The 17,149-nt window shown below is 38.2% G+C and overlaps 1 protein-coding gene across 13 annotated transcripts in view; it reads right to left on the bottom strand.

The window, feature by feature from the left end:
- slc4a7 (solute carrier family 4 member 7) overlaps nt 1-17,149 on the bottom strand; it is a 138,342-nt gene that overhangs the window by 68,511 nt on the left and 52,682 nt on the right. For 5 of the 13 annotated variants that reach the window (XM_073024508.1, XM_073024510.1, XM_073024511.1 and 2 more), the window contains exons 4-7: nt 13,650-13,788; nt 7,787-7,947; nt 4,649-4,798; nt 3,076-3,420 (exon numbers count right to left, since the gene is read on the bottom strand). In XM_073024508.1, the coding sequence (XP_072880609.1) occupies nt 3,076-3,420; nt 4,649-4,798; nt 7,787-7,947; nt 13,650-13,788 (795 nt within the window). Of the gene's footprint in view, nt 1-3,075; nt 3,421-4,609; nt 4,799-7,786; nt 7,948-13,649; nt 13,789-17,149 lie in introns of all 13 variants that reach the window. The other 8 variants (XM_073024513.1, XM_073024520.1, XM_073024515.1 and 5 more) reach the window with 2 other exon arrangements.

Here is a 17,149-nt window from a genome sequence, read left to right as displayed (position 1 = left end):
TGGTAGCTGAGCGAAGGGCGCTGAGTAGGCTACGGTCAATTATGGATAACTCTGAACATCCTCTACATAGCACCATCCAGAGACAGAGAAGCAGTTTCAGCGACAGGTTACTATCGATACAATGCTCCTCAGACAGGATGAAGAGGTCAATACTCCCCAATGCCATTAGGCTTTACAATTCTACCGCCAGGACTTAAGAACTTTTTAAAAGCTATTATTAATGCTTTTTGAGATAGTGATTTAGATGCATATCATATTTTTTACTGAGTTAAGTATTGTATGTAATTAGTTTTGCTACAACAAGTGTATGGGACATTGGAAAAAAAGTTGAATTTCCCCATGGGGATGAATAAAGTATCTATCTATCTATCTATCTATCTATCTATTTGCCCAATGGAATGAGCTCTTATTAAAAGTGTAGAGTGGTCATGGCAACAACATTTTCAATAGTGGAGAGTCAAGGACCAGAGGGCACACTCTCAGAATAGAAAGATGTCAACATCGACAAATAGACAAAAGTGAATGGAATGCAGTATTATAAATTACATGTGGAGTTCAAACATTCCAAATAGAAATTGATTAGAAAGTATCCGGCACACAGAATTAGGCTCTTCTTATTTTCAGCTGCCTTTGTTTCACTCCGGTCTGTTTCAAAAAAAAAATCTGATAGTTACACAACACTAATGGAACTGAATTCAAACTGATTAGTATTTTGCTGACTCCTAAAGGAAATTATAATTTCCTATACTTAATGCAGGAACAGACAAGCTGCCAATTTAACCTAAAGGCCAAAGTAATAAATGTCATTCATGTCATTAGCAGTTACCATCTGACAATCATCTGAAATGAAAAGAGATTTGACCACATTAAACAAGTGATTAATAATTGAAATGGGAATTTGGTTCTTAAAACTGTCATTTTTAAACAAAATAAATGTTTTAAGAATCAGCCACTGAAAACCCTTTACTCCACGCATTTCAATCAAAGTAATACCACTTCCACAGCATTAAGTTCATAGTAGTATTGATTAAACATGTTCTGTGTAATCAAAGATGCTGCCTTCAAGAGTTGACAATGTGCTTGGAAGCATGGATTAAATCTTAGAAGCCGTGTTCATATTAAGAAAAGAAGCTATGTGAGGGAGAGAGGGAAATAAGGGATGGGGTGAAAATGATAAAGCCCTGGATACCGAAAAGAAAATATTTGTCTCCTAAAATATCTCTTTTTGTTAAACAAGGGGAAAAAGTAGTTATTTCCTGGAACACTAGATTTGGTTTTATAGTAATAATACTAATAATTAACACAAAATGCTGGAGGAACAGCAGGACAGGCAGCATCTATAGAGTAGAATAAACAGTTGATGAATCAGACCGAGACCTTTCATTAGGCTCTGGATTATCAGCACCTGCAGAATCTTATCTTTATACTAATAATAAAATGAGGCAAACATGCTGTAATCATTACCTTGGTTACGGTTGATTTTGCTTTCCTAGATATAATGGCTGTGTTATTAATTGTTCCTAAATGTGCAGTCCAGGAATATCGGACTACTGGCATGGGCTTTGAATTTTTATATATAATGCCTCTCCATCTTTATGCCCCTGTGACTTTAAAATTTAGATCAGTTAACCCACACTCAAATTCCCACCTTGCCCTTGCCTAACTATTTGGAAAATTACTTGACCCTGCTTGGTTTTGATTCCATGAGATTTTCAATATTGTATTTTTGCCACACTTTACGATAATCACATGTCCTTCCCTATGCCTGAAATCATGGTCAGACTTCTGCATTACAATTCAATTTGCGAAAACGACATTACAGCACAGTACTAAACAAAATCGTAACTTGACCAAAACGATGTCCTGCAGAGTTTGAAGTGATAGCCAAGGATAACCAATGTTACCCTTCACTAGCAGCATTCATCTGCATTTCCATTATGGGGATATGGGGATACTGCATCTACACATGAACACAAACTTTAAATCAGAATCAGGTTTAATAACACCCACATATGTTGCAAAATTTTTGTTTTGTAGCAGCAGTATAAAGCAATACATGAAAATTATAAATTACAATAATACATTTTAAAATGTTAACTTCAATAGTACAAAAAGAGAGCAAAAGTAGTGAGGTAATGTACATGTTCATTGTGCATTCAGAAATCTGATGGCAGAGGAGAAAATGAGCTAAGTTTCTGAATAAAACTATAGCAGTGCAAAACATACAAAAAATTCATAATATACAGTACATCAGTGATAATATGCATGTCAGGCACAGCCTCAGAATAGAGGGACGTTTATATAGAATGGAGATGACGAGCAATTTCTTTAGCTAGAGAGTGATGAATTTGTGGAATTTGTTGCCACAGATGGCTGTGGAGACCAAGCCACTGGGTATGTTTAAGGCACAGGTCAATAGATTCTTGATTAGTCAGGCCATGAAGGGATACAGGAAGAAGGCAGGAGAATGGGGCTGAGAGGGAAATGTATCAGCCATAAAGAAATAGCAGAGCAGACTTGATATGCCAAATGGCCTAATTCTGCTCCTATATCATCTGGTCTTATAATAAACCTGATTCTGATTCAAGAAGAACCAAAAGTCATTTCAGTTATGTAGGCAAAAGCATTCAACACATTACAAATGCTCAATACAATAAATTAGAGGCACTGTTTAGGATGAACATATAGAATAAGAAAATGGAATGGTCTTAACAAAAAATATCTACGTAATGCCTCTATCTCAGCTTTTTAAAAAAAACGTGTATGACTTTCTTTCAATACAATGTTGGATGAAACTATTTAACTTGAAATCTTAAGTTATTAATGGCACATAATGAATGTGATTGAGTGACTACACTGAGAAATGATTCAGCTGATGCATGCAAGCCGGATGAAAGTGAAACTCATCATGTGCTTATCTATGAAATGAATAAGCATGCATTTCTTTTTTAATTTTGTCCTCAGTGATTTAAAAAAACTTGTAAATCTAATATCAAAACATGCCGTGTGCCAGAATCATTCATCACTACCAGTGCTCCACATGCACAAGGTGATACAACTGTTTCTGATATTTGCCTGTTTTATGTTCACCACATTCTTCATGTGTTTTCACCTGTCCTTCCTGTACCTCAAATTCTTCTTCAGGGGGATGGACTACCACATCAGGAATATCCTCACCGGCACAAGACACCAGCAACTGGCTCTGACCCCGAAAGCGATGCTCAGGTTTTGGACTGCAGGGTGGTGTATTTTGAGGGGTGGGAACCGGAGTGGTGCACCTTGAACCTGCTACAGATCCACTCTTGGAACCAGGCACCAAGGAGCCAAATGGAACGGAAAAAAGAGAAGCTCCTTTCAATGAGAGACTTGAGGCAGACAGACCAGCACGGAGAGAAAGGCGGGAGGCAGAAAGGCCATCCCCTATCATCAAAACAAAAAGATACAAACAAAATACCATAAATAGAATTTAAGGAACTACACACATCCATGCAAACAGAAAGTTTATTCAAATTAGATGTGGCTAGTTAAATATTCCCTTGGAAGTATGATATGCACAATTTAATAAATTAAATTACACCACACTCTGCATTAATGTTCCAAAGTAAACTGCTGGATAAACGATTAGTTAGTTTTATAGAAAGTGAAGGCTTCTGAAAGATTGATAAATGAGCGTTCATTGATCAAAAATTAGACTGCAATTAAAAACATTTTGTTTTTGCATCATTTATGCAGCTTCAGAAATGATTAAATTTGGTATGGTCTATCAAATTAAACTGAGAATTCCCATGTTGAACTTCTTTACTTGGGATTTAATACATCGTTATTATGCAACAGTCTACTATGATTGGCTGTATAGTAACAGTTGTCCATCTGTTGAGGTTCTGATCAGAGGTACATCTCCTGAGTAATGTCATTTAGTTTTTCGATCTCTAACGTAGTATCTAGCTTGGTAGAATTACTAACCCTTTTGACATTACATGTTAATTTTTCCCTTTTATTAGTGCACACTTTTTTCAAAAATGTCTTATCAATTGCCTCCGTAATCAGTAATGAAAGTGTTTCCTGTAAAGAATGTGGTCTATTGTCATTCTGAGTTTTACAGCAAGTTCTTTCTGTTATTTATAGACATATTATATGCAACATGAGTGCACTGGACAACTTTTACAATTCAGCCACAGACCTGTCATGCTAATAAGTAAAATTTATAGCAAATCCAAATTTAAAAATTGATAGCCACATGCCAGCAGTAGACTCCCAACATCTGCAATTGCCTTTGATTTATTTTGGCAGCTGCCCCTTACAAGCAGTTGAGGTGAAAAATAACACTGTTAATGAATAAATACACATTCAAACACACTGATAACACAGCCACTTTAGGGTGGAAGGGTTGGAGGAAATGTACAGAAGAACTTCTGCAAACACTCCTGTTACACAGTGAATTATTTATCTGCATGCCTGTTTAAAGAAAACATTAAAACCAATGGAACATGCTGTAAAACAGGGCGAACCAAGCATTACCACTCTATATAAAATTGTAAATACCATTTTTTTCCCTGGTATATTTACTCTGGAGAGATGTAAATAAATTGGATACTACAAAACATCTCACCATTTCGTTCAAGCAAGTGAGGATCAGAATGTTTCTTGCCTATATCTGCAAAGGAGCGAACTATGGGGATGCGATTACTCAGCTTCTTCTCACTCTGATGATGGTGCTTCCGCAGTAGTGCTTCCCGCACTTTATCTCGCATGGTCTCATCCAGCTGCTCAGATGCAATCATGTTGTCCAGTACCATATCTAAAATACACGTACAAGGGCACGGAAGGAAGAAAAACACAATGAACAGAAAACATCAACAAGTCACATGGATAAAAAAGGCAGCAAGAAAGAAAATAAGTTCATAACTATGAGGTACAGCAGGGATAAGAAATCGGTTAAGACCTTATTCCTTAGCACAAAGAAGATTGAGGGGATATTTGATAAAGGTATACAAAATTATGAAGGGTACAGATAGGGTATATGCACAGGTTTTTTCCACTGAGGTTGGGTGTCATTGCAAATAGAAGTACTGGGTTAAGGCTATTAGTTGAAAAGTTTAGGAGTACACAAGGTGAAACTTCTTCACTCAGAGTGTGGAACGCGCTGCCAGCGCAAGTGGTGCATGTGAGCTCGATTTTAACATTTAAAATAAGTTTGGATAGGCAAGTGGATGGTAGGGCTATGGATGGCTATGGTCTGCATGCAGGTTGATTGGGCAAGGCATTTTAAATAGTTTAGCATGGGCTAGATGGGCTCAATGGCCTGTTTCTATGCTGTACTTCTCTAAGACTATGGTTTGTGGCAATGTATTTGGAACAAAAGCAAACACAAAAAGGCAAAACAAAAAAATATCTTAAATGCAGTTACCAAACTAGTTTAAGCCCACAAAGAATCAAAATGTTAAAAAACTGGAGACACTGGAAATCTAAAATAAAACTAAATGCTAGAAATTCTAAAGGTCGGGTGGCATCTATGGAGTGAGTGACTTGTCAGATTAATCACCTTTCACCAGAATCAAGTTACCAAAATACTTTAGTTCACATTTATCAAGATTAAATTCCATCTGCCATTAATATGAACAATATTAGACCCTGACAGCATGGAAACAGGACATTGAGCCCAACTTGTCCTTGCTGACTGTATTGCCCAGAGAGAAAGTCTCATCAGGCTGCGGCCTGCTAAACTTTTCCTATCTATGTACTTAGATCGATGGCTTTTAATATTGCTAACGTGCCCATCTCAATCACTACTTCTGGCAGCTCATTTCAAATACACACCACCTGTTGTGTGAACGAAATGCCGCTGATGCTCCTTTTAAATCTCTCGCTTCTGATCTTAAACCATGTCTTAATTTTAGCAACCCCGCCCTTAGACAAAATAAACTATGTGCTTTCACTTTTAAGTCCCTCATGATCCATCCATCAGGTCACCCCTCAATTTCCTATGTTTTAGGGAATAAAATCCTACTCTACACAATCTCTCCTTGTAACTCAGGGCCCAAATCCAGGCAACGTCCTGGTAAATCTTGTTTTGTAACCCAATAGTACCCTCCTTGATGTGACTTAGTAATCAGATTTCCTGAATCAGAATCAGGATCAGGTTTTATAGACTGGCATATTTTGTGAAATTTGTTGTTCCTGCATTCATATCTCAATTGTACTTGCACTTGCCAAACAGCAAGGATCCCAGCTCCACCCCGGTTGTACACCGTGAGTCACAGACTTCCAGTCACAAAAGCAACCCTCCACTATCACCATCTGCAAATCAGTTCAGAGGAAGCCAAATGTTTTAACGCATGAATCATAAGTTGGCAGGCGACTTGTTAAAAAGATGGCACTGAGCCTCGGTCTCCATCGAGGTCATGGCTTGGACTTTGTTGCTGTTTGTTAGGTTCATAGGGATGGCTTTGGGAACAAAGTGGGGAGTTAGGGGTCAGTTTAGGGTTTAAGGATAGGGATATGAGGGAGTTATACATCAGACAGGAGTCCACTTTGTTCTGCTGAACATGATGGGCATACTATTTTGGCGCCAGAATGTGTGACGACATTTGTGGGCTATCCGCAGCACATCCTTTAGGCGAGCTGGTTGTTAACGCAAATAACACATTTCACTGTATGTTTCAATGTACATGTGATAAATAAACCCTAACTCTTAAGTCTGAAACTTTAATATGCAGTTAAGGTGGCAAAACGCAAAGGCCTTTTTGAAGTCCATGTAAACTACATTAGGTACACGGCCCCCATCAATATATTCTGTTAATAGTTTTAAAAACTTAATCAAATTAGTCATAGGATTTCCTTTCAGACCAAGTCTTGTTAACTAACCCAATTAACTTTTCCGAAGGTGAACTATTACAGCACCCTCTGATTTATTTTTCTAGTAAATTTCCTACACTGATATGAGAAGTCACTATCCTGAAATATGATCCTTTCCCACTCTGGTGAAGTTGCCTGTCCCAATGATTTATTTTCCAGCATTTCAGTTTTTACTTTAATTAAAATCATTATTCCCTCTACATTTTCAAGTAAATATTGTAACTCCAGTTTACTACTCAACAGTCATTTGTAAGATATATGAAGTAGTGCACACAAGGTACAGTTGTTAAATTTTTCTTCTGAAGAAACTTATCACATCAAAGAATAAATAAAAAGCAGACAGAGAACTCTATTGAAATGCTTAAGGGGAACATGAGGGGAATCTTCTTCACTCAGAGGGTGGTGAGGGTGTGGAACAAACTGCTAGAGGAAGTGGTGGATGTGGGTTCAATAGCAACATTTGAGAAATCTGGATAGGTAGATGGATGGGAGCGGTATGGAGGGCTATGGTCGGTGAAGATCGATGAGACTAGGTAAGATAAGAGTTCAACATGGACTAGATGGGGTGTAGTCCCTGCTTTTATGCGATAGGTAACAATTAAACCCAGTTTCACATAATGTAATTTCTCTGTGGTACTTTAAAACACAGAGTAAACATTTAATCTGAAAGCTCTTAATGGTTAATTAACAGAGCAACCTACTGATTTACGTAGATGATTAAAATGGCCTGAGTTCCCCCTCACATTCAGTTAGACCAACATTACCCAAACAGCAATGGTAAATTTCAGATCTGTATTTTCATAAAATACTACATCACTACTATTCTAATGTTCATGGTTATTATAAGTTAATTTTAATTTTAATGAAAGCCTACTGCACACAACCTGTATGAATCGTAAAGTGAACACAGCATCTGTGATTATGTACAAACCTGCTATTTCCTCCGTGGTACTAGCTCTCATGTCCAGCATGACTGTTCCATTTAATATGCAGCTTCTCAACTCAAACAGACTATGTAAAGAGAGGGTAGCTACATACGGTTTACTCCATCGCTCCCCTCCATCTTCCACATCCTCCTCAAATTTCAGCCATCTGAGATGAGAAGCAGGTCAATATATCCACATGTTTATTACTGAATTATTTTTGAGGTTGCAATGGCATGTAAAGAGGGCACTCAAAAACAAACAAATGGTTTGAGTACTTACTCTAAAAATCAAATGGCAATTAAAACAAATTTATGATTAAAATCTTAATGCATAGTTGGAATCAATCTTATAATAGATAGAACAGATATGTCTGAATTACGGTATTTGACTCCACACACTACCAGTATTTGTACAGTGCATGAGATTGTGTGACAAGATAAGTGGTTCAGGCATGAGAATGAATATATAGGATATTGTTTCCGAAGGACAATTATGTAAAATATTTACCTATAATTATAAGTAAAATATACTCACTTTGGTGGGAATTAAATTTAAAAAATACTTTATTTTAATACTGAAATAATTTGTTATACCTTGATTGATGGGTATCTTTTATCTGCTCTCATGAAATTTTGTGAATCTATGCCTCACTCACTCTACGTTTGTGCTCTATTATGTACTGTTACTGGCTATATTTTGATAGCAGACAGGTTAGGCTGCAGGCAAGAGCTGACAGTGCCATTACACATAATTGCAGATGGATGCAATCGGCATTCTTGACGTTTGCAAGAGATTACATACATAAGGAATGCTGAAGCAGTAGAGCAAATGAGATCACTGCTTATCCGTGAATAGCTCACTGTTGTGCGGGATGCTTCTTTGAAAGTAGTTCAAGTCACATTCTTCCACGCAGTGTCACTAAAGCTATCAAATAACCTTGGATGAATAGCTAAATGACTTCTTCAGAGGATGTCGAGCACTTTCACTCTGTCTGCGGCAACAGGGATGAATTCCTGGTGGCCAGCCATTTTAATTCCAATTCTCATTCCCATTCCAACGTGTCTGTCCATGACCTCTTCTACTGCCACAATGAGGCCACTCACAGGATGGAGGAGCAACAACTCATATTCCAATTTATAATGATCCTACTTGACAGCATAAGCATCGATTTTGCCGACTGGTAATTTCTCCCACTCCCCTTCTTCCCTTTACCATTCCCCAATTCTGACTTCTCTCTTACCCCTTCTCTTCTCTTCACCTGCCAATCACCTCCCTCTAGTTCCCCCCTCCTTCCCTTTCTCCAATGGTCCACTCTCCTATCAGATTCCTTCTTCTTCAGCCTTTTACTTCTTCCACCTCTCAGATTCTCACTTCATTTCCCCTTCCCCACCCACCTACCTTCCCCATCACCTGGTTTCACCAATTACCTGCCAGCTTCTAATCCTTCCCTGCAACCCACCACCTTATTCCGACTTCTTCCCCCTTCCTTTCTAGGCCTGATAAAAGGTCTTGGCCCAAAACACCAACTGGTTATTTTCCTCCATAGATGCTCCTGAGTTGCTGAGTTCCTCCAGCATTCTGCATGTGTTACTTAAGAAGATGTCATTAAAATGGACACCGGGCATAGAAATTCAAAAATAAAAATGCTGAAAACAGAGCAGATCAGAAGAATCAACCCCTAACGCAAGTCATTATTTTCTTCTAAGAAGCATCGTCAACAAGGAATAGCAACTCTGCTTCTCTCTGCAAAGGTGCTGTCTGACCAGTTGAGCACTTTCATTTTTTTTTCAGCTTCATTTTGGATCCCCACATCTGTCTTATTTTGCCTTTGGTCTTGCATTTTTCTTCTCACAATTCAGGAAAAGTGGTATGTAGTTTAAAAAAGGTCTCAGCCCAAAACACCAACTGTTTATTCACTTCCATAGATGAGTTGCTCCAGCATTTTGTGAGTGTTGCTCTGGATTTCCAGCATCAGCTGAATCTCTTGCATTTACGACAGGCTTAACTTGGAGCAGATCAATATTGCACCATTAGCAACAGCAAGAGATGTACCCCTGCACTTTTGAAGATATAATTTTCTGGAGTATAGCGTTGACATTAACAATAATAAAATTTGCAAAATTTGTTCCAGCGTGGATTTTCAACATCTCCACTCAAAACAGTTAGGTTCCACTAACTCTGTTGCCAATGAAACCCCTTTTTTCGAAAGGCCAAAACCTAATTCGCATTCTCTATCCTCATTGAGATGTGGTTTTGTCTGATCTCAAATACATATTTAGTCATTCATGCTCATGAAGGTCAAGATCACTGTTCTCAGCTTCCTGCTATCAGAATCATTTCAAGCTCCTATCACTGATCCAAACCATATCAGTATTTAGCACAGACACCTCACCTAAGTAGGCAATCTCCTACCAAGAGATGATTCAGACAAGGCCATTGAGGAGTATAACGGAAGTAGGAGAAAATGTAAAGTGAGAATCAGGAGGGCCAGAAAGTGCCATTAAACAGAATTCAAAGGCATGTTATAAATATATTAAAAACAAGGGTATGCTTGAAGGGAGATTAGGACCATTTATAGACAAAGGAGGGACTTTGTGTTTGGAGCCAGAGGGAATGGATTAGGTACTAATTGAGAATTTCACATTGGTATTCATTAATGACATGAAGGCTAGAAAGACCATGGAGGGGTATGCTGACATCAAAGAGGTGGCATTCAGGCTTTTGAAAAGCATCAAGATGGATCAGTCCCTGGGGTTCGATGCGCTATATCCCATGTTACAGAGATATAAACTTTAATATAATTTTTCTCCCCGATCAACCATTCAATAACCCTTTTGTCATCTAAGGTTTCCTAATTTTGCCATCCTTGGCTTTACCTTTCCTGGAACATGCTAACGCTGAACTCTTATTAAGTCTCTTAAGTCTCCCACTGGTCAGATGGTGTTTTAACACCTTCCCAATCTACTTCTGCCAGGATCTCTCTTGTGCTATCTAAAATCAGCCTTCCACCAATTTAGGACCTTGAGGACCTTCCCTCTCTCCATAAATACTTAAAAACTTGAAGAATTATGTTCAGGGTTTACAAAGTATTCCCCAGCCAACATTTCCAACATCTTCCTGGTTTCATTCCATACTGCAGGAGGCTCTGCTTGCAGCCTCAAATAACTTTGGAGCTTAGAAGTTCATGGCTAACATGACTTCCAGAACAGCATGCATGCTGCCCTGTTGTTAAATTTGTGGCTTGAATATGTGGCATAGCACACTGAGGATAAACTTCCCACACTGAACACATCCTTTTCATTATTTGTCACTAAATGTGCAGAGAATTGAGTCTCAGAGGTTCTTTGCCAATGAAGTCTCCTCCTAAAAACTCTTCTTCCTATCCCATATCTTTATCTTTCATCTTGAGAAACAGCCAATAATGGATCCACATTGGAGTGGAAACCTTAAGCTAATTTGTTTCCATTAGTTCCTAGTACATTATTTCCCACAGACATCAACAAGACTAGAAAAAAGAAACTTGACTCAACATCAGTCTTTGATAGAAATCCCCAAACTCCCCTCCCCCCATTCTATTACCTTAGATGCTGCACTGTAAACACTTTAAACTATATTTTATAATACTGCTTACATTGTAGATACATGATGGTATTTATGCACATTTTATTCTAAATCTGTACTTTAACCTGTGAGTTTTCATTTTAAATAACTCTTTATTCTCATAATAGTTGAATACTGTTTTTGCTGCATGTAGTGCCAACATACCCATTTTTGCCATATAAATGCATATGGCGAATGAAACTGATTCTTCCTTCCTTCACAACTAATCTTAAAAACTTTACAGGACATTTGTGAAGACACATGAAGTACTATGTATAGTTTTATTTCCTTAAGGGATTTCAGAAGTAATAGTACAAAAATAGAAAGGAACAGGACAACCGTATACGATCTGGTTATAAATGGATATAACCGGAGAAGCAGCCTCATCCATCTGGATTATACAGGGCACTGCCTTTGACCTCATCAAATATAGCAAAAAAGACAGAGAAGAACAAAATCCAACCCGATGGCAGGCACAGATCAAATAATCTGTACCTTTAGTTAGGGCTATTTTAATGCAAAACCTGCTCCTGAATCTCGATTTAGTCGATTTGAACATGCAGATGCAGAAGGACAACCATAATGACCTTCGGAGAAGACACTCAAGAAATTCTGAGGAGTGAGGAATGGAAAGTAATATCTTATCGGCAACCTGAAAAGGTTGGGGATGATACCTCGGTGGAGAGAACATTTTAGAATTAAAAGGACACAAAAAATGGTATACAAAATAAGTTTGGTGAGATTGTGATCCAAAGAAAAAAAAAGATGCTACGCACAAAGTTTGTTCAGAAGTTATGAGGAGAGGTTGAGGTGGAAACCTGCTAAAAACTGGAACACATAAGGGTCAAAATTATACAAGAATAATTGGTCACACAAGACCAAAATCTAGTCATCATTCAAGCAATTTTAACAAGCTAATGAGTGCACAGCACCATGGAGTCACAGCTGACAATTTAGTCAGATGTAAGGAGCTGGGATTTTTCCAGCCTAGCCCTAGTTAACCTCCAAGACAAAAGTCTAAGAAAGAAAATCATGACTTTTATTCTACACTTCGATTAAACTAGAAACTGCTTTTTACTTCTACTGTAATCATGGCACAAGACAAAAGCAGTAATCTTATAAATATAAATTAGGACATCGCCATCATCTATTCTGGAATAACAATCACCAAATCAAAACACTTACCAATGTAGGAGAATTGGCAGTTTTCCCAGAGCACATCAGAGATTCAGATCACATTTATACATCACATATCTATACTGGATCAACAGCTCCTAGTGTACTAAGAATCGCTCAACTCTGACTGTTCTTAGTTATAACAGACATGATGTGTGAGAGAAATGTGATCATGGCCCAGCTCAATAGAATATGAGGAGCTGAAGTACACACTCCACTGCATGAATTTTTTTTTTAATCAGTTGCAATGGCTTCTAGTTGCTCTCAAATATTTGCCACGTGGTAATTACTTGCTTGACTCTACAACTCACATTCTCAGAATTATTTATTTTTTATCTGCACAATTCAGTTGTTTCTCAGTCTTGGTTTAAAAATGAATCTCAAGGTACTATAAGGTGACATATACAGCATATGCTTTGATAATAAAATTTACTTTGAATTCGAACAGTTTTAATATTTGAGAGAAAATACTGTAAATGTTAATCTAAAGGACAACAGAAAATACTGACAATACTAAGCAGAATCTAATTCCTAGTTCTGACGAAGGGTCTTTGACCTGAACTGTTAGCTCTGTTTCTCTTCCCAAAGATGCAGCCAAACCTGCTGAGTACTTCTAGCATATTCCACTTTAATTCTGAGATCGGAAGATTTTTAAATGGTCATTTTAGATCAATTAAAATCAACTCAATTGCAAGAATTAAACTTAACAAATCTGTTAATTGAAATTGGTTTTATGTTTAATATACCCTTGTGTTTTCAATCAATTGATGTACAGTAAAATGCCCTTGTTCCTAAAATCTGATGTTGAAAGATTACAACAAAAATGGATTTAGTAAATCTCCTAAGATTCTGATGCAGTATTAACAAAAACATATTAGTTTGATCTCAAGGACAATTCTCGGAGATGATCCCTTTTTAGCTTTTAGTAACAGGTAAAATGTTCTTTCTTTTGTGTACTATAATGTAGCAATAATTAATACTTTTCTGGTCAAATTCTCTAAGTAACTGCAGAATATAAAAATATAATTCCCTCAAGATAGACATGAATTAAAAAGAAGGAATAATCTCTTCTATTGCTATAATTGTACTTACCGGGCGGTTTCTTTCCACTCACAATCTTCTCCATCACGGAAGCAAAGTTCATCCAGTTCTGTAAAAAGATCATGAGGCACATGCTCCTCATCATCGTCTTCTATCCCCAGGATAAACTGGACACGCTGTGATGGAGTATCTGTAATGTTTTTTTCAAAAAGAAAAAACAGAGAAGAATATTTGGTTTAAGCACTGGTTTAAGTTGTTATGTAGTCCTTTAAACTTAAGTGTGCTCTAAGTTTTGATGGCACATAATTGTTCAACTGCACTTGATTTAGGATTACAGTACCCAAAGGTAGGAACAGACTGAAAAAACAGGGTCAACCAACAAACAGTAGATCCAAGAAACTGTCATCAGTAAAAGTCAAAATAACTTGCTTGCTAATTTCCAGAGTAACTTAAAAATAATACTTTGACAACTCATAATTGCAATGGATCCAGAATATTATAGCTGCTGTGAAAAAATGGTGATTGAATGTTAGTTTATATGGGCTGTGAACAATTTTACCAAGAAATCCAAAAAGTTCGAAGAAAAACTATATTTTTTTAAATTCAGAATGGTCTTAATGTTAAATGATATCATTTAAGTTTCTCATCATTTTAATTGCTCTGTGGGTTTATCCCTTTCCCTGTAACCACTTCCTACATCAGCTCTCTGTCAGAAACTATTTCCAACCAGAAACGATTACTTGCAGTGTAATCAAATTTTTCTGCCTCTACATTGGCAACCATGTAGCCCATTAACAGGCAAGTTAAATTTTCTACAAAGCTTTATTGGTATACTGCAATGACAGAGGAGTAAGAAGTATGATTCAGTTTTGTTTTGGTATACTAATATATTCAAAGGTTCAAGACTTTTGCCAGTTAACAATATCTAATGCCTTGGGGATGACTTCTCCACACAAGCAAAATATTTTGTAGATTTATTTAAGCTTTGCTGCATGATACCTTTTACATCCAGAAGACCCAGCTGAAAACCATGTTGAAACGGCCTTTGTTTTAGAAGATCCACTTAAGCCATGTGAAAATAAAACTAGATGTTGTAAGTCTAAAACAAAAGCAGGAAAAACTGAAAATATTCTGTGGATCATCAAGCTAAATGCTAGAATAAAAGACCTCACGTTAACTGAAACATTAGCTTCCCCCACTCTCTTTCCACAGATGCTGCCTAATCTACTAAGTGGTGCCAGGTAATTTCTTTTATGCTATAGCCATCCATTGAACTAATAGGTGAGGACAGACAAGGGCAGTAACTCATATGGGTCAATGAATTTAAACAAACTTCACAGAAATAAATATGAGATACAGTAAATGAGACTTCCAATCTTAATAAGATTCTTACAGTTTTTTTATAAAACCTTTTACAAGCAATTCATCAACTTGTCTCAGTGATACTTCGGACAGTTTTGTACTTCTCTTACAGCTGTGAATTAGCTTTTTAAAGAGTTGGAGAGCATCCTCGTTCTACCCTACTACTTGTAAAAACACCATCCCCTTTTCTCAATTCCTCAGTCCCCACTGCATCTGCTCTCAGGACAAAGAATTTCATTCTAAGACGAAGGAGATGTCCTCCTTTTTCAAAGAAAGGGGCTTCCCTTCCTCCACTATTAACACTGCCCTCAGCTGCAATTCTTCCATTTCACACAAGTCTGCTCTTACCCCAACCTCTCACCACCCTACCAGAGATAGGGTTCCTCTTGACCTCACCTATCACCCCACCAGGCTCTGCATCCAGCACATAATTCTCTGAAACTTCTGCCATCTCCAACTGGATCCCACCACCAAGCACATCTTTCCCTCCCACCTGCCCCCAGCCTTCTGCAGGGATCTCTTCCTACACGACTCCCTTGTCCATTCTCCTTCGCCACTGATCTCCCTCCTGGCAGTTATCCTTGCAAGCGGAACAGGTAGTATACTTTTCTCTACACCACCTCCCTCACTACCATCCAGGGCCCTAAAAGGTCCTTCCAGGCGAGGCAATACTTCATCTGTGAGTCTGTTTGGGTCATTTACTGTGTTTGGTGCTCCTGGTGTGGCCTCCTGTACGTCGGTAAGACTCGATGTAGATTGAGAGATCGCTTCGCCGAGCATCTACGCCCCATCCACCAGAACAAGCAGGATCTCACAGTGGCCACCCATTTTAATTCCACTTCCCTCTCACATTCCAATCCATGACCTCCTCCACTGTCGGGATAAGGCTGCACTTAGGTTGAAGGAACACACCTTGTATTCTGCTTGGGTAGCCTCCAACCTGATGGCATGAACATCAATTTCTCAAACTTCCGATAATATACCACCCTCCTTCTCCATTTTGCATACCCTTTCTGCTCTCTCACCTCATCTCCTTGCCCACCCATCGCCTCTCTCTGGTGCTCCTTCATTTTTCTTTCTTCCATGGCCTTCTGTCTCTGTCTCCAATCAACTTCCCAGCTCTTTACTTCATTCCTCCCCCTTCAGGTTTCACCTATCATCTGGTGGTTCTCTCCCCCCCCCCCCACCCCCCCACCCGCCCTTTTAAATCTACTCCTCAGCATTTTTCTCCAGACCTGCCGAAGGCTTTCGGCCCAAAAAATTGACTGTACTTTTTTCCATTGATACTGCCTAGCCTGCTGAGTTCCTCCCACATTTTGTATGTGTTGCTCCAGTTTTTTTAAAGATCAGCTTTACCTTTATTTGCCATACGGAGATCAAAACAGAGTGAAATACATCATTTTTCATCAGTTCAAATCAGTGAGAATTGTGCTGGGCAGCCGGCAGGTGTCACCGCGCTTCTGGCACCAACATAATAGGCCTAACTACATGTCTTTGAAATGTGGGAGAAAACGGGAGCACCTGTAGGAAACCTACATGGTCACAGGGAGAACATACAAACTCCTTAAAGATAGCAGTGGGAATTAAGTCCTGATCACTGACACTGTAAAGTGATGTGCTACCGCTATGCTACCATACCTCTGTAGTTAGGCAGGTTTTGAAAGAGAAGTCACTAGTGGTTATTAGCTCTTTTGAAAATGGGCATTTGAAAAAGATAAAAGCTGAATATGAAGTAGGGAACAATCAGAAAAATACCAACAATTTTCAATAATTCTGCTTTATCAATATAATGTCAATAACACTGCACAGGTAACAAATTGCCAAAGAAGTGACTGATCCAAAGAGGAGGATATTTAAAGCATTACTGTAGAGGCACATTTTAAGCAGAACCTTAAAGAGTGTTAGCAGAGGGGAGAGTTAGGGTGGACATTTTTAAGTTTAGGGCTGAGACAATGTTGCAAATGAAATGCTGATGAACAGTGGGCTAACAGTGAGAAAAATGGGAGTAATTAGGATATGAGCAGCAAAATTTTAAATCTGTTGAATTTTACTGAGGGTGAACAGTTGAGGTATTTTGAACAGGATGATGAGTAGAAACACAAGAGATACTGCAAATGCTGGAAATTCACAGCAAAACATATGAAGTGTTGGAGAAACTCAGCAGGTTAGGTCTGATGAAGGTTCTCTGC

The sequence above is a fragment of the Hemitrygon akajei genome, chromosome 20 (genome assembly GCF_048418815.1).
Source record: "Hemitrygon akajei chromosome 20, sHemAka1.3, whole genome shotgun sequence".
NCBI classification, from domain to species: Eukaryota; Metazoa; Chordata; class Chondrichthyes; order Myliobatiformes; family Dasyatidae; genus Hemitrygon; species Hemitrygon akajei.
This window is presented reverse-complemented; position numbering and strand designations above follow the sequence as displayed.